Source organism: Chiloscyllium plagiosum, unplaced genomic scaffold (assembly GCF_037043375.1).
Source record: "Chiloscyllium plagiosum isolate Xiang-an unplaced genomic scaffold, Cpla_swu_hap1 HiC_scaffold_4, whole genome shotgun sequence".
NCBI classification, from domain to species: domain Eukaryota; kingdom Metazoa; phylum Chordata; class Chondrichthyes; order Orectolobiformes; family Hemiscylliidae; genus Chiloscyllium; species Chiloscyllium plagiosum.
The window spans coordinates 131326187-131352808 of NW_028270142.1; the positions used below are offsets into that span (position 1 = coordinate 131326187).

Below are 26622 nucleotides of genomic sequence, written 5' to 3' on the forward strand. Positions count from 1 at the left end.
GAAACTTTACCTTCTAGTCCTTTTGGGTTCATTTTTTCCTTGAGATTCTTACACACTTGATGCTACTGCAACATGCCAACTTCTGTGAACAAGAAAAATTATATTAAGCAAATACGTTACAAACTTTGGAGAAACTCTTACCACTCTTCGCTATGCTTGTGAAGCATGTCGAGAGGTCTCTCTGAACAAAGGAAACAGTCCTTCCCTTATACAAACTCTTTACATCAGTCATGCCCACATAACAACCCCCAGCCACACACTCAATCTCATGCGATTCAAGACACAATGCAGTGACCACGTCATTCCCAAAAACAGTATAATGTAAATCATTCCTTAGTGGTCAAATCTGTTGCAAATCTTTTTTTTTAACTACAGGGAGTAGTTAAATTTCAACTAAAATGTTCTTATTGTTTATGAATAGGATGATGATGCAAATGTAGATTATCTCTGAATAATAGGCGATGGCCATGTAAATGACTCTGGCAAGGGATGGGAATGTAAATTCCCTGCAATCTACCTGTAAGTCAGAGGCATCCCACCTTAGCCTCGGGACATCCAATTTCCTGCAGGTCAACAGAGCAAGTTAACTATTTAATAGCACAGTCCGAGAGTCTTCCCATGAATGGAAACATCATCTCAGCATTTACTCTGCCAAGCCCCTTAGGAATCCTATATGTATCAATGAGATCTGCTCTCATTCTTCTATGCTGCAGTGAGTACAGTCCCAACCTGCTTAGCCTTTGCTCACAAGGCAGTCCCTCATACCAGGGATTCCTATTGAACCTTTTCTGAACTACTTCGAATTAAATAAAACTTTTAGCCACCATATCTCTGCATACAGTACAATTATTATTCTTTCCACTAACCAACATCATCAACTTGAATTTATATTGTTCATTTTTCTACATTAATAACTATGTACTTCAGCTGTATCATAAATGGCCACAAAGCCAAGAGGAGATGAGAGATTGGGATAATCAAAATAGTGGACAGAGATGAGTCTTGAAGGAGGTAGATGAACAGTAGTGAAGTGAAATCAAGAGTGGAGTGTTAATATAGATTTTTCTGGAGTGAAGAGTTTTGATTCAGTTAATGTTTTAGTGAAATAATTTTAATGAAACAAGCCCTGTTTGTTGGGGTATTGGGGGAATAAAATAAGTACTAAAGGGTGGTGAGATAGCGTTCATTCAAAATGGAATGTGTACAATTGCAAGAAATCTTGCACAATGGCATTCCAATCGCTGAATTCCCCGACCTGAAACTGAACTGGACGAGCCATATAATCGTAGCTACGAGAGCAGATCAGAAGCTAGGAATTCTACAGCAAGTAACTTGCCCCTTCCTAACTCGTCAGCCTGTCCACTATCTACAAGACACAAGTCAGAAGTATAATGGAATGCATCCCACTTGTCTGGATTTATGCTGCTCTAACAAAAATCTAATATCTTGATGCCATCCAGGACAAAAGAAGTGAATTAACTTTTTAAAAATGGAAGAAATCATTCATCATAACTTTAATCTTTGAATAGATTTGGAAAAATCAAATTAGCAGCAAAGCTGCAGGGAAGAGTTCAGTTTCCCAGTCAAATATGATGTGGATCCAGCCAGTAATCAGGCTATTTTGGATCTAGTAATGTATAATGAGAAAGGTTTAATTAAAAGTCCCTGAGGAAATTTTGTCCACAGCATGGTAAAATTTAGCATTGAGATTTGGAAACCTTGGCTGGAACAACTATGCTGAAGTTAAGTAAGGGTAATTATAAAGGATTGAGGATGAGTTGACTGGAGTGGACTGCGCAAGAAGTTTGATTGAAAAGGTGATTGAGCAATGACAGATATTTAAGGAAATTGTTCATAACTCAATGCAGGTACATCCTAATAATGGAGGATTATAGGAGACTTATTAATTAACCATAGTTAACAAGAATAGTCTCAAATTGAAAGAAAAAATCTACCATGTGGAAAAGATTAGTGGTAAGCAGAGGATTGAGACTTTAAAAATTTGCAAAAATGACATAAAAAAGGAAGAAAATAGACTGAGGGTAAACAAACAACTAATATAAAAGCAGACAGTAATAACTTATATAAATGGTCACAAGTGCCTTGGAAAATGAGGAAATAATAGAAGGAAACCAAGGTACGGTTGAGTTGAATATATACTTTTTATCATTCCTCACAGTAGAAGACACTAATGGCTTTCGAAAAATATGAAATCCAGGAGCAAAAGGTGAGTAGGTAGCAATGCAATAACTATCACTAGAGAAAAGTACTTGGGTTAAAGTCTGGTCGGTCTCCTGGACCTGATGAGTTGCATCTTAGGATATTAAAGGAAGTAGCTAGATGGCTGTAGAGATTGAGTCATTAAGAATGAAAAATCTATCTCACCACGGAACAATCAGTAAGGGAATCAAGTGTTACAGTAAAGGATAGGAAAGTGGAGTTGATCATTAGATCAACTGTGATCTCATTTAAAGTGGTGGAGCATTCTTGAATGCCAAATAGCCTATTTATGCTCCTACTTTTTATGGTCTAGTCACAAATATTTTGCTGGTCACTAAGTAAACTTTAATTTATCCTATGCATAAATTACATTCCATCCCACAAATGGATGGTGTTACATATCCATTTCTTGTGTACAACCTCTTTCTAATTCGGTTTTTTAAATTTCCTAGGATGTGCCTTTCTTACGTAATTCACCTTTTAATGACCTAACCAGGGTCATGAACTTGTTAAAAGAAGAGCTGGATGAAAAATAATTTTTAAACCAGAAGTACTTACTTTGTATATCAGCCATAATTAAAGTTTTTAAAAATTAAACATATTATATTAATCTTGCATGGAATCTTGTTTAAATGACAGTATTCAGACCTGGTCTGTAAATTGCAAAAATGCATGGAGACAATCCAAATAACATTAAGGATTAAGCTAAAATGAATAGGCTATTGAATGAAAAAGCACTGAATATGCTGGGGCCCTTTTCTCAAGAACAGAAAAATGAGAGGTGACCTGATAAAGTCTTTAGAATAAAGAGTATAGATAAGCTGGATGTGGAGAAAATGTTTTCAGTTGTGGAATCAAAAAAACTAGAGACTGAAAGTTTGTAATGCAGTCACTTGGACCCAACAGGAATTTAGAAAATTTTTTTTATTCTTGTGGTTAGAATGTCAAACTTATCACCACATGGAGCAGTTCAGTAGCAGGTGCATTTAAGAAAAATCTGAGTAAATACAGTAGTTCAATAAGTCATCCATGACACTTCAAAGTTTTCAATATTCAAAGTATAAAACATGTACTGCTGATGCTGGAAGGCTATGTGCAGTCTATACTGAAGACTAAACTCCAATGCATCATCTTGGTAATTAAGGCCAGTATCACTGCCTTGATTATGTCCAAGAAACTTCTGTGAGCATATGATTGTAACTCTGAGCAAGAGAGATCTCTGAAAAATACCTTCAAAACCTTTGATGTCAAACAAGGCCTTTTGTAGCCCCTGCTCTATTTCAAATCTATTTGACAGTGGTTATTTACCTCATCCAAAAACAACCGTCCTTTATTGCGATTGTTAGTAACTGTTTAAATGGCAAAGGCTCTAACCTTGCCAAAATTAAACTGACCACTATTGACATAATGTAGTTTCTGGATGACTGCGGTGTCAGGTTCACCTTGCACCAGATTTGCAAGACCATTCTTGATCTCTTCAATTTTATAAACAGTAGACAGTCTGTTCTTGAATATTGCTAAAACTAAATTTGAATCTACCTACTCCTGATCAGTCCAATTTCATCATGTTGAAAGAGAATATATTGAACATTTCTTATACCCTGTTGCATCTCTCTCAGAAGACACACAATTATCTAGGAGATCCAACACTAAATCTCAGCCTCCAAATTATATTAGCAAACATCTTTGACAGTAAAGATCTCTGCATGTCAACAAAGTTTCTGGTGAGCAAAGCAGTTGTCAGCTTCACGTTCCTTTATGATAGTTAGGTTTGTTCAGTGTGTCAGCAACACATAAAAGAGCTCAAGAAATGCAAGCAATGATTTCTCCTCCATATTTTTCAGATTCACTAGACAGATGATCAAATAAATGCTAATGTCCTCCTTGAAGGCAACTTATAGAGATGAACAGCATGGAATCAGACCCTTCGGTCCAACCCGTCCATGCCGACCAGATATCCCAACCCTATCAGCCAAAGTCCAACCACGGTGGAGTGGGCACTGTTGGAGACTGAAGTGTCTCCCCTGCCAGGATTTGTTTTTCAACTTCCAAATGACCAATGTGCCAGGGAAGTATAAAGAAATTCCTATAAAAAATCTCTGAAGCTTTTTTTGAGGTGTAGTAATATTAATGCCTGGTAGGAGTTTGTATCAGTTGTCCAAAATGGCAACAATAGAATTATTTTGAGAAAATTCTTAACTTCTGTCTTGACGAACTTAAACATGTTTGTTTTTTATTCTAAATTTAGGTTGTAGAAGTGGAGACTTGTATTTGGTTTTTGGTTTTCAGTTTTGCCATTCCCATTTGATAGGGCTTCTCTCATCTCATCTCATGCTGAAGCTTAATGAGCTAGTCAGAAAACACAAAAGTGGAATTCAGTCACAGCCTCAAAAATTGTTAATGTTATTAATTCTTGCAGCATAAATTAGCAATTGTTTTAATTGTTGCTTTATTTTAAGATCTGTGACAATTGCCACATTACTTTTTTTCTAATTTTTCGTCCAAGAATATCGTCTTTGGGAATGGGTTTTGTAAGCTACAACTCATCCTGTCAGCTTTGAGATAAGGATTCAAATTTAAACCCTGACAAATGGCTTGCGCCCCAGAAAATAAAATTAGATCATATTGACCTGTTTCCAAGAGGGCATGGGCCCATAGCAAAAGCTCTGAATTTTAATTGGTAATCTTGCTGGTGGTAGTTAAAACACTTCCTCTTGTAATAAGTAGAAAGGTCTCACTGGTACTATAAAGGTGCTGTCTGAAGTTACCAATAGAGCACACTGTTCAAGCAAAGTAAAAGGAACTTTATCCTATCCTCCTAAATTTCCTATGCAATTCTTTTAAATTATTTAGCATAGTAATATAATTGCTTAATAAAGCCCAGCAGTTGTGCAGTCCCAAACATTGTAGTATCCAGTTCTTCCATGAGCAGATGTATGTGGGAGTTTATAATGCTGCCATGCTAATCCTTAATCAATATTCCATTTATTACGTTAAAAAAGGGTTAGATCTGTTTGAGCTTACAAATCCTATTTTGTATACATGGTAATTTTAACTTCAAAATTAGGCAACTACCAAAGCCTTGACTCCAACAATGAGATGAATAAAGTTCTGTTGTCAAGTTCAAAATCAAATGCAGGTTAAAAAGGATGCAGCTGTAGAGACTTTCTCCTCACTTCATCCATTAAAGAAATGTTGGCAGAAGAAATTCCCAATAAAAATACGAGACCTGTTCATTCCATTTACAAAGATGGCTGTTAAAAATTTTTTGGAATTTCTTTTTAACAGATACAGTAATTAATAGGTCAGCTGCTTTGTAGAAAGATTGACTTGGTAATTAAACTCTTGGAAAAATGTCATGAAACCATTTTGTAGGATAAAGTCATGTGGTTTCATCAACCAGTTAATGAATGTATATTGAAACGATTCATAGAATCATAAATTACAGAAGGCTACATGACCACAGGACCTGGGCAGTTAGCTCTTAAATTTCCCTGCAACCCCTTAAATGTGCATTTTCAGCTGTAAAGCATGATTCATTTAGTCTCAGTGGTGGGTGTAATAAAGCAGTACTTGTTTCAATAACCTTCTGAAAGAATCAATTGGAGCAATACCTGCTGCAAAGGAAGCTGATTGGGGTTATTGGAGGTCGATCATCTCTGCTCTAGGCTACCTCTGCAGGAGTTCTTCAGGGTAGTGTCCTGGGTCCAATCGTCTTCAGCTTCAACAACAGCCTTGTGTCCATCATAAGGGCAGCAGTGGAGATATTCATCCACAAAATGCACTATAGAAATTCACTAAAACTCCTTAGATAACATCTTCCATTCCACACTGCTTCCACCTAAAAGGACAAGGATGCATTGGGCACATCACCACTTGCAAGTTTCCTCCATGCTGCTCACCATCCGGAATTGAAATATATCAACATTCCTTCGATTTAACTGAAAGAACTAGGAATGCTATAAATCAGAAACAACAACAGAAATTACTGGAAAAGTTAAAGTTTAGATTAGATTTGATTCCCTGCAGTGTGGAAACAGGCCCTTCGGCCCAACAAGTCCACACCGACTCTCTGAAGAGCAACCCACCCAAACCCATTCCCCTACATTCACCCCTGACTAATGCACCTAACACTACGGGCAATTTAGCATGGGCAATTCACCTAACCTGCACATCTTTGGACTGTGGGAGGAAACCGGAGCACGTAGACACTGGGAGAATGTGCAAACTCAACACAGACAGTTGCCCGAGGCGGGAATTGAACCTGGGTCCCTGGTGCTGTGAGGCAGCAATGCTAACCACTGAGCCACCATGTCACCCTCTGGCAGCATCTGTGGAGAGAAAGCAACGTTCCAGTTTCAGAATTTCGTCAGCAGTCCTGAAGGAGGGTCATTGCGCCCGAAATGTTACCTCTGCTTTCTCTCCACAGGTGCTGCTAGACCTGAGTTTTTCCAGCAATTTGTTTTTGTCCCATTCTATCGATGTTAGGTCAAAATCCTGGAACTTCTTCCCTAAGGGCAATGTGGATCTACCTACAGTTCAAGAAGGCAGCTACCTTAAGGCCAATTAGGGCAGGCAATAAATGTTGGCTTTGCCAATGATGTTCACATCCCAAATGGTTTTTTTTAAATAAAGAGAGACACCTTACAACTAAATGGGGGGCATGCTTCTAGGCCTACAAAGCAAAAGGCATGTGGGCAGATTTCACCGGAATGGATTGGACAGTAAAACTAAAGGGTAAGACCGTTGAGGAGCCATGGCTGATGTTTAGGACGATACTCTGTTGATTCCAAATACAATCTTTCTTTCTTTCTTGAATATATTTTGAAAAGAAAAGTCATCCATGGTAAAGCAAGGAAGTTAAAGATAGTGATAAAAAAGAAAACTAAGGCATACCATATCACGAAGGCAAGTGACAAGCTGGAAGATTGAAAAACCTTTAAAGATCAACGAAGGATTATTTTTTAAAATAATAGTAATGAGAAAGCAAAGAGAAATTATGAAAGGAATCTAGCACAAAATATAGAAATGGATTACACAAACCTTTTTAGTGAGAAAAAGAGCAGCCAGAATTAAAGTTGGACCCTTGGAGGACAAGGCTGAGGAACTAGTAGTGGAGAACACAAATGGCAGTCACTAAATCAAGATTTTGTCTCACTTTCACAGTGGAGGCCGCAAGTACCATCCCAATAGTAACAGGTAATGCAGATATTATAGAAAGGGATGTTCTTGGAGCAAATATCATCACGAGGGGAAAAGTACCAAGAAAACTATTAGGATTGAAGGCAAACAAGTCCCCAGGCCTGGTGGGCTCCATTCTAGGACCTTTAATAAGTGGCAGGAGGGATAATGGATCCGTTGATTATAGGGTGGCACTGTGGCTCGGTGGTTAGTACTGTTGCCTTGCAGCATCAGGGGACTTGGGTTCTATTCAGTCTTGGGTGACTGCCTGTGAGAAGTTCGTGTCTGCGTTTTTTTTTCAGGTTTCTTCCAATTTCCTTCCACAGTCCAAAGATATACAGGTTAGGTGGATTGGCCATACTTAATTGCCTTATGCTGTACAGGCCAGATGGGTTAGTTATGGTTACAGGGCTAGCATGGTGGGATGCTGTTCAGAGAGTCAGTGTAGACTCTGGGGCAAATGGACTGTACCTGCACTGTATGGATTTATGATTCTGTGAATATTCCAAGATGCCATGGATGTGGGAAAGTTTCTAGTGTGTTGGGAAAGTGCTAATATAATGCCCTTATCCAAAAAGGGACAGAGACAAAAACTAGGAAATGAGACCACTTCATTTTGAGTATTTGGGCAATTGTGAGAATCCATAATTAAGGAAATAATAACAGGACATTTGGAATGTCAAAACACAATCTATCAGAGTCAGCATGGTTTAATGAAGTTTAAATTGTGTTTACTAGTTGTGCTAGAGTTCTTGAGGCTTACAAATGGCATTTGATAAGGTGCCGCAATAAAAGTTCATGACCAGGTAATCTCGTTGGTTTAGCGACAACTTATTAGCCTTGATAGACAAATGGCTAACCAACAGAAAGTAGAGAGTCTGGATAAATAGTTCCTTTTCTGGTTGGCAAGATCTAACTAGACCATGCCACAGCGTTTGGTCTTTGTGGCCCCAACTATTTACAGACTATGTAGGGATAGAAAGTACTATAGCTAAGTTTGCAAATGTCACTAAAATAGGTAGGGAGGTACGTTGCAATGAAAAAATAAGAAATTTACAAATGGATATGGATAGATTAGATGAATAGTCCAAAATTTGCCAGATAAAGTTTAAAGGAAATGTGTGAGACTATCTGTTTTGGTCGGTGAAATAAGAAAGGCAATTTATTATCTAAATAGCAACTTAAAAAATGAATTGGGGCTCAAATGTGGGAGTCATTGTTGATGACTGCAGAAAACTAGTATGTAGGTGCAGCAGTTAACAAAGAAGGCAAATGAATTTTGGCGTTTATTGTGAAAGGATTAGAGAATAGTGAAGCAATGTTGCAACTGTGCATGACATTAGTGCATATAATTTTAGTCCCCTTTCTAGAGGAGGGATTTTGTTGCATTGGAGATAGTTCATTGAAAGTTCACTAGATTGATTCTAGATGTTGTTCTGCTTCCCTGTCCCATATCAGTTGAAGCATACACTCAAGATCACAGTATGGCTTTACCTCCTTCATCTTTATTCCGGGCCCTGGAGGGAGAGAGAACGATCACCCATGTGCACAGAGACATGAGTTCTTGGTACTTTCTTGAACAGCAGATTCTTAAGGAATTTTATAGTCAATTACCAGGGAGCAGCATCCAAATAAGGCAACATCTATTTTGATTGGGTGACCGTTACAATCAGCAAGCATCAACAGTAAAGAGTAAGCCATCTGGCATTATACAATGGATGTTCTTAACCTTGTTAACTGGCATTACATAATCGATGTTTTTCACCTCGTTAACTCACTACCCTTGCCTCTAGTACCTCATTGTTTACTGCAAGTTCTTATCTGGTCCAAGTCACGCTTTTGTCTTTTGTCAAGCAGCCCTAAACTTAACTCTTTCCCTACATGCTCATACCTTATACACTTTCTCACAGAGATGAGGGTTTTGTCTTATAAAGAGAGACTGGACACTTCAAGTCTGTACTCTGGAGTTTAGAAGAATGAGAGGAGATCTAATGGAGGTATATAAGATGCGAAACCGGTTGACAAAAGTTATTGTAGGGATGTTTCCTCTTGTGGGGCAATCTAGAATGACATGTCATAGTTTAAGGAAAAGGGTTAGTAGATTTAAATGAGATGAAGAATTAGTTGTCTCAAAGGGTCATGAATATATGGAATTCCTATCCCCAGAGGAGATGGACAGATCTGTAATTGGTAATGGGTTGATGCGTTGTGATGAGCGGGCAGGAAAGTGGAGCTGAGGCCAAGATTAAATCAGCCATGATCGTATTAAATCGTGAAGCAGGCTCAAGGGGCAGAATTGCCTAATATTCCTATTTCTTATGTATATGAGAGCAGTATCATTCTGCATCTTGAAAATCTCCATGATCTTCGTGTCTACATTCTAGCATCTTGTGCATGCCCAATTTTCATTGCTGTAGCTTTACCTCTAGACCCCAAACTAGCTTCCTATACCTCTCTGTCCTCCATCTTAATTTTAAGACTTTTTTTAACAACCTCCTGCTTTGCCAAAGTTTTAGTCAGCTCTCTTAGTATTTTTGCAGTGTTGTTGAGTGTCTACTTATCTGTGGCTTTACTTCAAGTGCTGTCTATAAATGCACATTCCTGTTTTGATGGTACTCTCAAAATGTGGGGAATTTTAACCTGGCAACAATTAAGGAATATTGATCTGTGTCCAGATCAAAAATTTATGCAACTTGGGCGAACTAAAAGTGTTATTTCTGAAATGTGTTTTTTTTGTCATTGGTGAAAGTTATAGAATTGGAAGCCTTGTCAAAATAACCTAGGTGAATTGTTGCCATATATACTGCAGCCACACTGTATGGCCGTTCGGTTTTGATTCCAGCAGTAGGACCATCAATCAGGTGGATTGCTTTGCTCTCTGTTGACTGTCTTGAATTTTGTTCTTCAGCACTTGCTATTTTTCCATCACATTCCTAATTTGTGCCTTGTAAGCAGTGAAGATGACACTGATGATGAAGTAGAATATCTAATGTTCTTAATGTTTGTCCTGCTTGTAGTGTCTGTATTAGTATTGTTCACACAAGCTTCTAGTCAGTGACAGGGTCAGGGAGAGAAGAATGTCTTTTTCTACTGGAGATGTTTATTGCCTGACATTTGTATGGTGCTAGTGTTATCTGCCACCTGTAGGGACACTACATTGCCGTTGGGAAGATGCCCCAAGATCTTAACCCAGCAACAATGAAGGAATGGTGAATTTGTTCTATTTCAAACTGGTATGTGGTTTGGAGGGAAGCTCATAGATGGTGGTGTTCCCACGCATCTGCTACCCTTGTCATCCTAGTTGGTTGAGGTTATGGGTTTGAAAAATGTACTTAAAGGAACCTTCATGGATTACACTAGTGAATCTTATACATGATACACATTGGTGCCACTATGCATCGGTTGTGAGGGTGTGAATGTTGAAGATCATATATGGGGTGCCAGTCAATTGGGTTGCCTGGTAATGGTGAAGCTGCATTCATCTAGGCAAGTGGTATTTATTCCATCACACTTTTGATCTATGCCTTGTAGGTGGTGGAAGTGAGGACTGCAGATGCTGGAGATCCGAATTGAGAGTATGGTGCTGGAAAAGCACAGCAGGTCAGGTAGCATCCGAGGAGCAGGAGAATCGACGTTTCGGGCATAAGGTCGATTCTCCTGCTCCTCTGATGCTTCCTGACCTGCTGTGCTTTTCCAGCACCACACACTCAACCCTTGTAGGTGGTGAACGTGCACTGGGGAGTCTGAAGTAAGTGAATTGCCACAGAATTCCTAACCTTTAACCCTGATTTGTAAGTTTCTAGTCATTCGTAACCCTAGGGTAGTTATTGAGGTACTCCACATTGCCTGACATTCAATGATGTTACCAATGGTTAGATTCTCTCTTCTTTGGGATGATCATTGCTAAGCACTTGTGTGGTATAAATGTTTCTTGCCATTTACTATTCCAAAGAAGGATCACTGGACCCGAAGTGTTAATTATTGTTTTCTCTGCACAGATGCTGCCAGACCTGCTTGGTATCTCCAATTTGTTTTTGATTTATCAGTCTAAGCTTTGATGTAATCTAGATTTTGCTGCCAATGAGCATAAGCTGCTTCAGTATTTGAGATTTTTTGAATTGCATTATATTTTATAGTGAATGTGACTCAAAACAGATTTTAATTGATGTAACGTCACTTTAAAAAATGGATTATTTCATTGCAAATCTTTTACCCACTACATTTATAGTGACTGAATTACTTTTAAACTGTAGTCACTGTTTTTCTGGAAAATGTAGCAACTAGCTTGCTGATGCAAGAACAGCAATAAGATGAGTGAGTTGGCTGTGTTGATGTTTGAGTGAATGTTGACCAATGCCAGCAGGAAAAGTACCAAGCATTCTCCCCCTTTAAAATTCACAAAGGGCTTGAGTTTGTCTCAGCTTCAGAAACTGTGTTCTGCAGAAAAGCATTAGCCTATGTTATTAAATACTCATATCAGGACGAGAATTCATAGTTCTCTGACTCTAAAAAGTGAGATTGCCACTGAGCTAAGCACTCAATGCATTTAGCAGGTTGCTTGTACTAATTGTTTAAAATGTACGAAATGATCTATTTCTATCTATCTCGGAATAGGGAATTTTATTTTGGTCAATTTGTTGAGCTCTAATCTTTCCATTTCAATTTATAATTCCTTTGAAATCGAGTATACGATTATAATATGTTACCAAAATACTGAAGAAACCAGATTTTTGGATTTACACGCAAAAGCCAACAGTGTTAAATAGTAACATGATACCAAAATTTAAATTGAAAACCAAAATTATCTCTACTGTAGAAAGTTGAATGAAATAAACACAAGCAGTAATGACTAAATAGGCTCAAAGAATAAGAAAGATGATTTCAAATAATATAAGCTTCTGCCTTTAAACTCAGTCCAGCCTTTAAACTCAGTCCAACCTTTAAACTCAAATTAGTCCAGTTTAATCTTTTACTCCAGCTATCAGTTTAGCCTTGTCAACATTCTGCACTGGAAGGTCATTCCTTTTCATTTTGTGATTGGTTATACAGTTCATTGCTCAGGTGTATGATAGATCCCTGTCAATCCAGCCCAATACGTCCTTCTGGTCTACATTTGGATGCTGCTGACAGTCCTGCGCCAACCCAGCAGATAAATTAGAAACTTGCTTGACCTGTATTCCATAACTCAACTCCTCTTTATAGAACTATCCAATTCTCTACAACATACTCTTTGTCTGAACACATTACTTAAGCATAGCAGGCTGGCTGTCTAGAGCTTTTAGTTCAGCTTTCTTATTTATGCTTTTCGACCTAATCCTACCAGTTATATAGAGCATTGCCTCACAATTGAAAATTATTTCTATAGTCTCCTTGGGGTTTTCTTGCTTAAAAGCCTGTAAGCAGGTCCAATCATTTGCTAGATTGTTTTATATCCTGCTTACTTTTAATTTTTGTATATGTATTTTTAGGTAATAACTTGGTTACTGTTACTTGAATAACAAGTGATGGTTTTGTAGTTTATCTTTATCTTGTTTAAGCATAAGACTGCGCAGCTGGTTGTTTTGAAATTTGAAATTTGAAGCACTCCAAACTAAAAGAGGGCTACAAATGACCTTGTACGAACTTGCAATTTATGAACCCATCACAGGGCATACCTGGTAGATCATGACAAGAGAGATCTTGTCACAACAGTCCAAAAAGTGTATGGTAGCTCTTGGCAAGATACAGAGCAAATGCTGAGGAAATGTATGATGTTATAGCAATAATTTGGGCTTGTTCTCACTAGGATAGATGGTGCAGAGAAGATTATGATGTCTGTTTCTAGGCTTCTAAAGTTATTATGTCATGTAGATATTGATGCACACACTCCCCTTGTTCAGAGCAGTAGAACCCAAGGAAACAACTGCCACTACTAAAGGTAGTAAATTCAAAATTTAACTGCAGAAACATTTCTACGTAAAATTTAATGAAATGAGCAAATAAAGATGTTTTAATATTAATAGAGATAATACGTTGAGGAAAAACATAGAATGAGTAAATATACCTAATACAAAAGGCACTAGAGTCTGAAGAAACTGATATCTAAAGATTAATAAGTATTTATATGCTGCCAATCCTTTTGTTTTATCAAATTCCAAGAAACACATGTATACATGCAAAGCATTTGCTTGATATGTACTCTCTAGCAGTTTAGCTAGCACCGTTATCCAATATGTTTCTGGCTGCATATTGCCTGGATGTATGTTTGCTTGCTGGATATAGGTTTGTTTGCTTGGAAGGTTCGTTTCCAGACATTTCATCACACTATTAGGTAACATCTTCAGTGGGCCTCTGGATGAAGTACTGCTGTTTATTTCTGCTTTCTATTTATATGTTTGGTTTTCTCTGGGTTGGCGAGGTCATTTCCTGTGGTGATGTTATTTCCTGTTCTTTTTCTTAGGGGGTGGTAGATGGGGTCTAACTCTGTTTTTGTTGATAGAGTTCTGATTAGAACCTGAGCTACAAATCTTCTCAAAACTCGCATATTGCCTATATAAACTGGTAATTCAGTTCCCTGGGCTTTTTGGAAGATCTATGACTATAAATGAAAATTGTGATTTCATATTGGAATATATATTAATTTGATGCAAAAACACCACCAACACTCCAGTAGGGATTTTTTGCAGTTCAAATTTGGCTGTAGGCTGATTGAAAGTAAGCGTAAATAGGGTGTAACCAAAATAATAATGTGCCATTTAGATATGATTAAAATTTTAATTGCAACTTTTTCCTGATAAACACTTCTAAAATAGTGGGTTACTGTAAATGTATACATATTTAATTTTAAGTGATTAACCCTCCGAACCCAAGACAGTGCAGCATTCTTGATGTACTTAGTTACTATGAGTGAAATATTTTCAACAGAATTGGCCAAAACATTACAAATAGAGGTATGTTTTAAGTTTATTTTGGCCTGATACAAGTTTACAAAATTGATCACGTCTGAACTTTTCGTAAGCTTCGGTTTGTAAGAAAAGAAAACTTGAAACATTGAACATAGTATTCGCCTCATCCAGTAAACCTTTGCAAGTGGTCATTTATTCACTTGCACTCTCAAGTATATTCATTATATAAGTGAAAATCATACTGAAAGTCTAATATTTGTTGCAGTCTACTTAAACTAGGAGAAAGTGAGGACTGTATATGCTGGAGATCAGAGCTTAAAAATGTGTTGCTGGAAAAGCGCAGCAGGTCAGGCAGCATCATAGAACATAGAACAATACAGCACAGAACAGGCCCTTCGGCCCACGATGTTGTGCCGAACATTTGTCCCAGCTTAAGCACCCATCCATATACCTATCCAATTGCCGCTTAAAAGGTCACCAATGATTCTGACTCTGCCACTCCCACAGGCAGCGCATTCCATGCCCCCACCACTCTCTGGGTAAAGAACCTACCCCTGACATCCCCCCCATACCTTCCACCCTTCACCTTAAATTTATGTTCCCTTGTAACACTGTTGTACCCGGGGAAAAGGTTTCTGACTGTCTACTCTATCTATTCCTCTGACTATCTTATAAACCTCTTTCAAGTCACCCCTCATCCTTCGCCGTTACAATGAGAAAAGGCCCAGCACTCTCAACCTATCTTCGTACGACCTATTCTCCATTCCAGGCAACATCCTGGTAAATCTTCTCTGCACCCTCTCCAAAGCTTCCACATCTTTCCTAAAGTGAGGCGACCAGAACTGTACACTACTCCAAATGTGGCCTAACCAAGGTCCTGTACAGCTGCAACATCACTTCACGACTCTTGAATTCAATCCCTCTGCTAATGAACGCTAATACACCATAGGCTTTCTTACAAGCTCTATCCACCTGAGTGGCAACTTTCAAAGATCTATGAACATAAACCCCAAGATCCCTCTGCTCCTCCATCTCACTAAGAACCCTACAGTTAACCCTGTATTCTACATTCTTATTTGTCCTTCCAAAATGGACAACCTCACACTTGACAGGGTTGAACTCCATCTGCCACTCCTCAGCCCAGCTCTGCATCATATCTAAGTCCCTTTGCAGCCGAGAACAGCCCTCCTCACTATCCACAACTGCACTAATCGTCATATCGTTTGCAAATTTACTGACCCACCCTTCGACTCCCTCTTCCAAGTCATTAATAAAAATTACAAACAGCAAAGCACCCAGAACTGATCCCTGTGGAACTCCACTTGTAACTGGGCTCCAGGCTGAATATTTACCATCTACCACCACTCTCTGACTTCGACTGGTTAGCCAGTTTTCTATCCAACTGGCCAAATTTCCCACTATCCCATGCCTCCTGACTTTCTGCATGAGCCTACCATGGGGAACCTTATCAAATGCCTTACTAAAATCCATGTACACTACATCCACTGTTCTACCCTCATCCACATGCTTGGTCACCTCCTCAAAGAATTCAATAAGACTTTGTAAGGCAAGACCTACCCCTCTCAAATCCATGCCGGCTATCCCTAATCAAGCAGTGTCTTTCCAGATACTCTCAAATCCTATCCCTCAGTACCCTTTCCATTACTTTGCCTACCACCGAAGTAAGACTAACTGGCCTGTAATTCCCGGGGTTATCCCTATTCCCTTTTTTGAACAGGGGCACAACATTCGCCACTCTCCAGTCCCCTGGTAACACCGAATCGACGTTTCGGGCATAAGTTCCTGAAGAAGGGCTTATGCCCGAAACGTCGATTCTCCTGTTCCTTTGATGCTGCCTGACCTGCGCTTTTCCAGCAACACGTTTTTAAGCTGCAGTCTACTTAAAGACTATTGTTATGTTTGTTTCAAACTTGAGAGAAGACCTGTCTAAACTAACTGCAATTGCTACCTTTTCAACACAGTCCTGTCATTTTCAGTGTTTGTTGTATTTTTAGGCACCCTTTACGATTTGCTCACTGTATTAGTATACTAATAATCATCTCTGTAGCTTGTCCTATTATTTAGTTTGTTTCTCATCCAGTACTGTAGTGTCAGCTTTAGGCTCTGCAATGTACTCTCTCCTGTCTGATAATTGTGGAACCAGTTGCTGCTCCAGTGACTTGACCACATTATTGAGGCTGACACTCCAGTTCCGTTTTGAGAGAGTGCTATGATATCAAAAGTGCCATCATTCAAATTTAATCTGTGTCGGTCTGCATTCCCAGTGGACATTAAAGTATTTTATGGTACTATTCAAGATAAAGCTTGTGGAGTTCTCCCAAAAGACTTCAATTGATATTATGAAAAGCAGATTAACTGCATATATCCCATTGCTGTTTGTGCAGTCTGGTTGTGAAGAAATTGGCTGATGTTTTGTTACAATGCTGATCATGATTCAAGGATACTTCATTACTAAATACTTTGGGCTAATCTGAGGTCACATTAAATAACAATTTCTTTAATTCTCTATATTCCCTGTACCATAAAAAATTAAATACAAAAGGTTTGGTTTGACAGTTTGGTTTTGGCTGCATATGCAGAGGAACCTCGATTATCCTAAGAAAACTGGCGGGGAGTATTTTGTTCGGTTAATCGCACACCGGATAACCTAGTTTAGCCAAGCATTGGGACCATGCAATCTTGTTCAAATAATCGAATGCCAGATAATCAAGGTTTCTCTGTAATCTGCAAATAAACTTGCATGTAAAATCAATATAATTAAGCTTTTGATGAGTTGCACGTCTACTGTGACTGAATATAAATTAATTTCTGTGATATCACAAGAATGCTAACTCTACTATCAACTCAATTACTGTGTATCAACAGCAAAGGATGAATGCAACATTAATATACAGTTCTTCATTAGTTAAATTATACCATTAAATATTTTCCAGAATCTAAGGAGGGATATAAATTTGTTAGGCATATGCCCTGAAGAAGCCCTGAAGAAGGGCTTATGCCCGAAACGTCAATTCTCCTGTTCCCTGGATGCTGCCTGACCTGCTGCGCTTTTCCAGCAACACATTTTCAGCATATAAATTTGTTACCCAATGCATCTAAACAAAAGCTTACTAATGCTAGACAGTAATTACCTGGAAGAAGGGATCTATAAAGACAGCAATAAAGCTAGGAGGGAAAGGTGAAAAGTGGGAAGTTACATTCACGTCACATACATGTCAAGCAATGACCATCTCCAGTAAGAGATCATACACCCACCATCCCCTGAGATGCAATGGCATTATGCTCAGTACATTTAAGAGGCTTTTAGATATGCACTCGTGACAGCAAGGCATACAAGAATATGGACTAAGCAATTGGCAAATGGAATTAGAATAGTTACGTGGTTGTGATATGGACCAGACTCAAACCCCCCACAAAATACATCAAGATGATAGCCTATACCCTATATTTTTCTTATTTAAAGATATGTGTAAGGTGTTGCGATCCAGATGCAATTCTCACACTACTCAACTTTACATTTAAACTTTACATTGCATTACAACTTTCTATTTTGTCTGTATTTTAAATGTAAAGAGCTGGCTTAACTGTAACTCTATGGAAATGCTTAACAAAATAATAACTAATTAACTATTTCAAAGTAGTAACATCTGATAAACACTGTCGGCGAAGACAAATTCAGTAAAATAGGTTGTCTCATATGCAATTTTAGCAGCATGAATAGAACCCCAACTTTCAGCTGCAAAAGAGAAAGGAATAAGAGCTTCCACATGCTGTTTCAATACCCAAGCAACCACAGAAAGCTAAAACCTAAAAGTTCTGGTTCTGTGGGAGCTGGAGCCCACCCATTCAGGCTGCTTCTATTGTCAATTTTTTAATTTAAAAAGCCCAAGGTCCTTGAGCAAGCTGCTTGTCACGTCTGTCTCAACCTTTCTTCATGAGAAAAAAGCAAGGACAAAATACACCTTTTAAAGCCATAGTATTGACACAGTTATTTGTGACTGCTGATGCTGTACTGTAGATCCCAATGACTCTATGTTTAGGCATTGGCTGTAAGTAAAAAGTAACACACATACCATACAAATATCAAACAAGGACCATCTACATCAAGAGATAATATAACTATTGTCCCTTCTTATTCAATGGCATTGCCATCATTGAATCAGCACCACACACACACACACACACACACACACACACACAATTAATATAATGGAGGTTACCGTTGATTAATGAAACTGAAGTGAACTGACTAAATAGCAGGTTAGAGGCCCAGAAACCTGGAGTAAATAACTAATCTCTTGGCTCCACAAAGCTAGTCCACCATCTACAGGGTGAGTGAGCGGTATGATGGAGTGCTTCCACCTGCCTGGATGAGTTCAGCTCCAACAATACTCAAGAAGTTGACTGGTATCAAAATCAAAGCAACCTGCTTAATTCCCTCACCATTGACCTTTAGTAGCATTGTGTATCATCTCAAGATGCCCTATGGAAGTTCTATGGCTCCTTGACACACCTCCCAAACCAATGGCCACTTCCATCTACATAGAAAAGGGCAACAGCTACATAAGAGCACTACCTACAGATTCCTCTCTAAGCAACTTGCCATCCTTACTTGAAAATATACCACCACTCCTTTAATGTCACTGGGTCAAAAGTCTGGACACACTCTGAAATTGTGGATCTGCCATAGCAGATGCACTGCAGTAGTTCATGAAGGCAGCTCGAGGACAACTAAGGTTGAGCGATAAGTGTTGGCCCAGCCACTAATGCACACTTCCCGTGTACGAACAATAATTTTTTAAATCCATGTGGGTGAAGGTGTGAAATAAGTGAGAACACACTGTTCGGAATAGTTTATAGACTCCCAAACACACTGATCTGTAGGATGGTGAATATATCAGAAGATTTTTCCATATTAAAAAAAACGCCGAGCATTAATCATGTATGACTTTGATTTTCTCAATCGACATAACTAAATTGGCAAAGGTAGCTACGAGGAAGAATTCATAGTGTATTTGGGGCACTTTTCTAGAATAATGTTGTGGAATCCAGCCAGTGATCAACTATGTTGGATCTGGTAATGTGGCATGAGGCAGGTTTTAATAAGTTAAATAATTCCTCCTCAACTTGGGAGTGTCTCCTCTGCGTGTTGGGAGTCTTTGGACCTCTGCTACAGATATCTGAGAGGGCAGAGACCCTGTGCATACTTAAGGGTGAGAGATTCTTGATCAGTAAAAAAAAATCAAGGGTTATGGGAACCGCAGGAAAATAGACTAGACGGATGTAGGATCAGCAATGACCCTATTAGTGAAGTAGGCTCAGAGGGGCTGAATGGCCTATTCCTGTTCCTATTTGTTATAGTCTTAAACCAGTATCAGTGTGTGTCTTTATAGAGGATTAATGGAAATTTGTTAGAATTTAACGAGCAGACAGTAAACATTGAAGAGTGTTAGTGTGCTTTCAATTAGAATATGGACTATAACCTGGTGTTGTGATTTTTTAACTTTGTCCACCCCAGTCCAACACAAAATAAATTGAGCCTTTTGAAGGTGTGAGATTGCAGATAGGTCATGGTGAATGATAATGTATGATGCTCAGAGTATTCAAGACAATTTGAAGCTCAGGTTGTGGGTGAGGTTGTTGACTTGCTCACCAAGCTGGTAAGTTCACAGACATTCTGTCACCATTCTAGGTAACATCATTAGTGCACCTCCGGTGAAGTGGTTTTCTGTCCCACTTGTTATTTATGTATCTGAGTCTGCTGGGATTGGTGGTGTCATTTCTGGTTTTGTTGCTAGTTCTGTTCTTAGTGGTTGGTATATGGGGTCCAATTCTACATGTTTGTTAATGGAGTTCGGGGTTGAGTGCCAGAGTTGAATTCCTGTGCACATCTTTATCTGGCTTGTACTAGGATGGATACTTTGTCCCAGTTGAATTGGTGTTCATCATTGTCAGTGTGTATGGGTACAAGTGATAGCTGCTCATGTCTCTTGGTGGCTAGTTGGAATTAGTGTGTCCTGGTGGCTAATTTCCTTCCTGTTTACCATATCTAGTGCTTTTGGCAGTCTTTACATGATATTTTGTATGTAATGCTGGTCCTGCTGGTTGTAGGTATGGGATCCTTTATACTTGTCCGTAGCTGTCCTAGTGTGGTAGTTGGTTTGTGGGCAACCATGATACACAGGGGTCAGTAGTCTGGTGGTCGTTTCTGATATATCCTTTAGTGTATGGCACTATGGCCAGTGTGTCTGGATGTGTTATCTTTCTGTTGTAGTCTGTGTAGGCATCAGCAGACTATGCTTTTTGGGTACCCATTGTTTCTGAAGATGTTACGTAGGTATTCTGCTTTGCGCAGCTCCAGGGTGCTGCAGCATATTATGGCTCCCTTGAACATTGTTCTGATGCAGCTCCATTTGTAGTTGAGTACTTAGTCTGTGGCCTCCTTGTATATGTTGATCTGGAGCTCCCCATTGGCCTTGCATTCAACCATAATGATCAGGAAGGGGAGTCAGTGGTTGTTCTCTTCCTTGGTGAATTTTATGCCAACAAGGATGTTGTTTGAGTTGATGGGTTTCCTCTAGCTGCATGTGTTTGGTAATGACAAAAGTGTCATCTACATAGTGGATCTGCAGGTTAGGCTGGATAGTGGTCAGTGCTGTCTGTTCTAGTCTTGGCTTCTGATATTAGTCTAGATATCAATGATCTCATGAGTGTGCTGTTGATTTGTTTGCATATCTGGCTGTTGAAGATGAAGTGGGTCGTGAGGCACAGATCTAGCACTTTGAGGATGCTGTCTATGCTGTTGGTGTTGTAAGTTGCCTGCGTTCCTGGTCCTTCAAGTAACAAGGCTAGTATTTCCTTGGCTAGGGGGATGTCTATGGAAGTGAACAGTGCTGTCATGTCGAAGGAGATCATAATCTCGTCCTTGTCCGCGTCCACTTTGGTGTCCTTGATGATGTTGAGGAATTCTTGGATGGAGTGGGTTGAGTTGTCCACAAGGTGTTTTAATCTTTGTAGTTCTTTAGCTGGTCTTTGTCAATGTTCCTGGCAATGAAGCTCTGGCTCTGAGTTGTGGGGGGGAGGCCTGGTTTGTATACCTTGGGGAGTCCATTGAAGCAGGTGTGTTGGATGAATTTGTCTCCATTTTCTTTTTGGAAATCTGTCTTGTTAATTTCTCCCATCGTGTAGATTTCTCAGGGCAACTGTGATGCGGTTTTCCTGTCGTCAGGTCTGTCGCCATCTGTTGGTATGTGTAGATTTCTGCTTGTACGGTGTTCATTTAAGGGGCGCATGACCATCATACAGAACAGAACACAGTACACAGAAAAAGATAGTCAGAAAATTGGGGAACAAGTATGCAGGGAGATCTCCATTTGTAAAACAATTGGGTTGTAATAGGGGATTTTAAGTTTCCAAACATAGACTGGGACTGCCAAAGTCTAAAGGGCTTGGGTGGAAAGGAATTTAAATGTGTTCAAGAAAACTTTCTTCTTCATTGTGGGTAAACCTATTCAAAAGGAGTAAAACTCTACCTTCTCTTGAGGTAAGGCAGGGCATGTGACTGAGGTGCTAGTGGGGGAGCACTTTGGGACCAGTAATCCTAATTCTATTAATATTAAAATAGTTATGAAAAAGATAGGCCTGAACTGAAATAAGTCACATTTTGATGATATTAGTCAGGAATGATCAAAAGTTACTTGGGGGAGGCTATTCCCAGGTAATGGGATATCTGGCATGTGGGAAATGAGATGAGTTCAGAGACGGTATGTATCTGTTAATGTAAAGGGCAGGGCTGGTAGGTGCAGTGAATCGGGAGAGCAACAAGAGGACATAGCTTTGGTGAATAAAGTTAAGGAGACTCTTAAGACTTTCTGCAAGTACATTAAGGGCAAAGCAGCAACTAAAGAGATAATAAGGCCTCTTAAAAATCAAGGAGACTGTCTATGTGTGGAACCACAGCAAGTGGATGTAATACTATATGAATATTTTGCCTCAGTATTTACTGTGGCGAAATATATGGAAGCTAGGGAAATTGGGGGAATAGTGATGTCCACGTTATAGAAAAGAAGGTGCTGGAGGTCTTAAAGCACATAAATGTAAATCCCTGGTGCCTGATCAGGTGTATCCTAGAGCAATGTGGGAAGCTAGGGAAGAGATTGCAGGGCTGAAAAATGTGTTGCTATAAAAGCGCAGCAGGTCAGGCAGCATCCAAGGAGCAGGAGAATCGACGCTTCGGGCATGAGCCCTTTTTCCTGAAGAAGGGCTCATGCCCGAAACGTCGATTCTCCTGCTCCTTGGATGCTGCCTGACCTGCGCTTTTCCAGCAACACATTTTTCAACTCTGATCTCCAGCATCTGCAGTCCTCACTTTCTCCTAAGAGATTGCAGGGCCCCTTGAAGAGATCAACATCTATAGGTGAGGTGCCAGAAGACATGGGATAGATAGATGGTAAATTAGGTCAAGTTGGAACCTAGTAAAACCAGATTAATGTGTTTGGCAGATCTTTATAGAGCTGTATAAAGCCAGCCCAGCCAACTGTGCCCTGGGCACAGTTGATACTTGGCTGAAATTAACTTGGATCCTGATGAGTTGACTGTCACTGGGAACTAGGATTTTTCCTGTTTTGCCAGATTAGCTTGTAATCAATGGCCTAATAATGGATAGATTGGTCTGTTTAGACAGGTTTTGAGAATTTTACCAGTTCTCGCTGCTATTTAGGATGCGTGGCTTTTGCTCTTACACAAGTAGATGTTAAGTTAAACTTAACTAAAGTATCTCTCACAATTTTTGGATTTTAAAATATGAATTACATTGATAAGACTTGCATTGCAACAAGAAAAAACAAACTTTACTCTTTTTCTTTTCAGATAAAGGATGATCATATTGTTGCCTGAAACAGGCAGCTGAAAGAAAGGCACAAAAGTTGTAAAATGCCAAAATCTGGGTCTTCTAGAACAACACAGACTGAAAGTTCTGATTGCAACAGCAGCATGGTTGAAAAACAGACTGGAAGAAAAGTAAGACATTATTCAAAGTGGAACCTGCTTTTAAATAATAGGCTGTCACAGTAGTCATTGTATTTATGCTTTTCCCTCTCAGACTAGAAATAGTTTATAATTTTATTAATTTTAAATTTGTAGACTTGCGTTCACATTTGCACATTAATTTAAAAGGTCCTATCTCTGAAAACGATCTGAAGTATGTATTGTTGCTTTTGCTAATATTCATTAAAGGAAAAAAGTTAAGGTTAATACCACACTCTTCTGTGTGGCTGAAATGTGAATTTCATTTCTAACTTGGTGATTGCCTTGTCAAAGGAAGATCAGTAATCTGACAGGAGTTAAAAGTTTTGATTATGCAAATGAGTTGAATTTGGATTCCGTACATAGTTAGACAATAAGGGGTACAGATCAGGAAAATATGCCTGTGTGTCTAATTGGAAACTTGATTTATGTGACGAATTCTGGTAAGCTTTTTTTCTAGTTTAAATATACAGCCTTCAGGAGAGTTAAGTAGTCTTGTAAGCAAGGGGTTACCTTGTAAAGGGAATTTTTTTTCATGGGATATGGCTCTCGCTGGCTAGCCCATCCTTAATTGTCCTGTGACCTAAGTGACTTGCTAGGGCTACTTCAGAAGGCAGTTAAGAGTCAATAACATTTGTGGGTCACATGTAGCCCAGACCAAAAAGGACGTCATATTTCCTTTTTTTAAAAGGACACTGATGAACCACACATGGTTTACAACAGTTGTCAATAATTACATTAGGCAAGCTTTTAATCTCAGATTTATATTTAATTCTATTTTTGCTAATTTTTTTCCTGAGATTTTTACGCACTTAATGCAACTCCAATATGCCAACTTTTGTGAACAACAAACAAACTTTATTAAGCACAGTACAGTACAAACTTCCTGGAGGAACTTTTAACACACCTTGCAGAGCTTCTAGAGTCCTCTCAAAAGATCTCCCTTAAAAAAAAAAGGAAACCATCCTTCCTTTATACAAAATTTTTAGATTAGATTCCCTACAGTTTGGAAACAGGCCCTTCAGTTCAACCAGTCCACACCGACCCTCCGAAGAGTAACCCATGCAGACCCATTTCCCTCTGACTAATGCACCTAACACTGGGCAATTTAGCGTAGCCAATTCACCTGACCATGCGCATCTTTGGACTGTTGGAGGAAACCGGAGTACCTGGAGGAAACCCACGCAGACACTGGGAGAATGTGCAAACTCCACACAGACAGTCAGTCGCCCAAGGCTGGAATTGAACCTGGGACCCTGGTGCTGTGAGGCAGCAGCACTAACCACTGAGACACCGTACCACCCCGAAAGCCATCCACCTATATGAAAATGCATATTTGTGGTTTTCCTGTTACTACAGCTATATATCTTACTCCACCCCAAAATTGTGCTATTTTATTCATTTCAGGATTTATTTTATTTAATGAGAGATCAAGAGAAATAAAAGGTCATTAAAGGTGAGCAAAGATTTCACTGACCTTATTTTCTAGAATAATTATTTTTTTCAGAAATATCCAATCTCTCATTCAGTCTATACCGTGTGGTAATGTATTTTGTTTAGAAGCATCAAGTTTAAATAATGACAGAGCATTTATTTTTGCCTCCAAGGATTAGATAAAGTAAATGCAAAGAAATTCCTGATGAATGGGGAGTCCAGAGCCAGGGGTCATAGTTTAAGGATACAGCATAGCATATTTAAGATAATGAGAAGAAACTTGATGACTCAAAGTGGTGAGGAGAAAGTGAGGACTGCAGATGCTGGAGATCAGAGCTAAAAATGTGTTGCTGGAAAAGCACAGCAGGTCAGGCAGCATCCAAGGAACAGGAGAATTGACGTTTCGGGCATAAGCCTTTCGATTCTCCTGTTCCTTCGATGCTGCCTGACCTGCGCTTTTCCAGCAACACATTTTCGACTCAAAGTGGTGAGCCTGTGAAAAACACTATCACAGGAAATGTTTTAGGGCAAAGCAATGAATGATTTCAAAGTAGAGTTAGATATAGTCCTTGGGGCTAAAGGGATCAAAGGTTGTGGGAAGAAAGTGAGAACTAAGTTGGTTAATCAACTGTGATCATATTGAATGGCAGAGTGAACTTGAAGGACTGAACAGTCGACTCCTGCTCCTATTTCTGATGTTGCTCCAGAATTTTATTTCATTTATTGATCATTCTGTCGAAGAACTTCCTGAAATTACTCAAGTTCTGCCAATGAACCGTCATCCTTCTGGTAATCGTAGGTTAGTTCAATGCACTAATCTTGATCAACCTTTCAATATGCTACCTTGTATGCCCCTTTACACCAATCTATCAACTGCCCTTTAGAACTGAAAGCCCAAAACTTTTCCAAATTGGTAATTCTAGTTCTTCTCTAAATTGGTGCTGGGATTGGAGTTCAATTCAGGGAGCAGCACTGGGTGTAGTTCTGAAGGTATGATTGACAATACCATGGTTTGTTTGACTTTCTTTTGGACATGATCATTCAGCATTCTTTGTTTAAGTTATTCTTATTTCAGTGACTGGCTAGGCTGAATTGATAAAGTACTTCCATTTTCTGTTACTCTTACACCATTCAACTACATTAATTAATTTAGTTTGTAATGGGTTAAAGGCTTATGAGGAATAGGCAGGAAAGTGAGTTGAGGCTAAGTTGAGATCAGCAAAGTTTATTTTAAATGGCAGAGTAGGTGCAAAAGGATGAATTGCTTACACCTGTGTGCATTACATTGCAGTTGTTCATATTACATTGTGTGTCATGGTTTTTCCATTTTGATTGTTATTTATAGTTTTCAAATTACCACACATTGCCAAACTAGGAGGGCCAGTTAATCATTGCTAGTCATACAGCACACAATCAGATCCTTCAGTCCAACTTGTCATACCAGCCAAGTTTCCCCACACTGAACTCCACCCCACTTGCCTGCATTTGGCCCATATCCCTCCCCTCAACCTTTCCTGTTCATATACCATCCAAATGTCAATTAAATATTATAACTGTACCTGGATCTGCCACTTCCTCTGGCAGTTCATTCCACGTACTAACCATCTCTGTCAAAAAGCTACATCTCCGATCCCCTTAACATCTTTCTTCTCTCTCCTTAAAAATATGCCCCCCTATGTTTGAACCCCAAGGGAAGAGATCTTTGCTGTTCACCTTATCAATGCCCCTCATGATTTTATTTGGAGCTTAAGCAGCAGCTGGAGCCGAAACTATGGCTAGCTTACTTCTGGAAGTGGTCACCTTACCGGTTAAGGATGTAGAGGGAAGGAGTGCCTACCTGGCAACTGGAGGATGAACA

At 39.2% G+C, this 26622-nt stretch overlaps 1 protein-coding gene across 7 annotated transcripts in view; it reads left to right on the plus strand.

The window, feature by feature from the left end:
• ankrd12 (ankyrin repeat domain 12) overlaps positions 1 to 26622 on the plus strand; it is a 178080-nt gene that overhangs the window by 64464 nt on the left and 86994 nt on the right. For 5 of the 7 annotated variants that reach the window (XM_087986690.1, XM_087986687.1, XM_087986692.1 and 2 more), the window contains exon 2: positions 23175 to 23324. In XM_087986690.1, the coding sequence (XP_087842816.1) occupies positions 23238 to 23324 (87 nt within the window). In that variant the 5' untranslated portion in view covers positions 23175 to 23237. Of the gene's footprint in view, positions 1 to 7723; positions 9094 to 11126; positions 11150 to 23174; positions 23325 to 26622 lie in introns of those variants that run through there. The other 2 variants (XM_087986689.1, XM_087986691.1) reach the window with 2 other exon arrangements.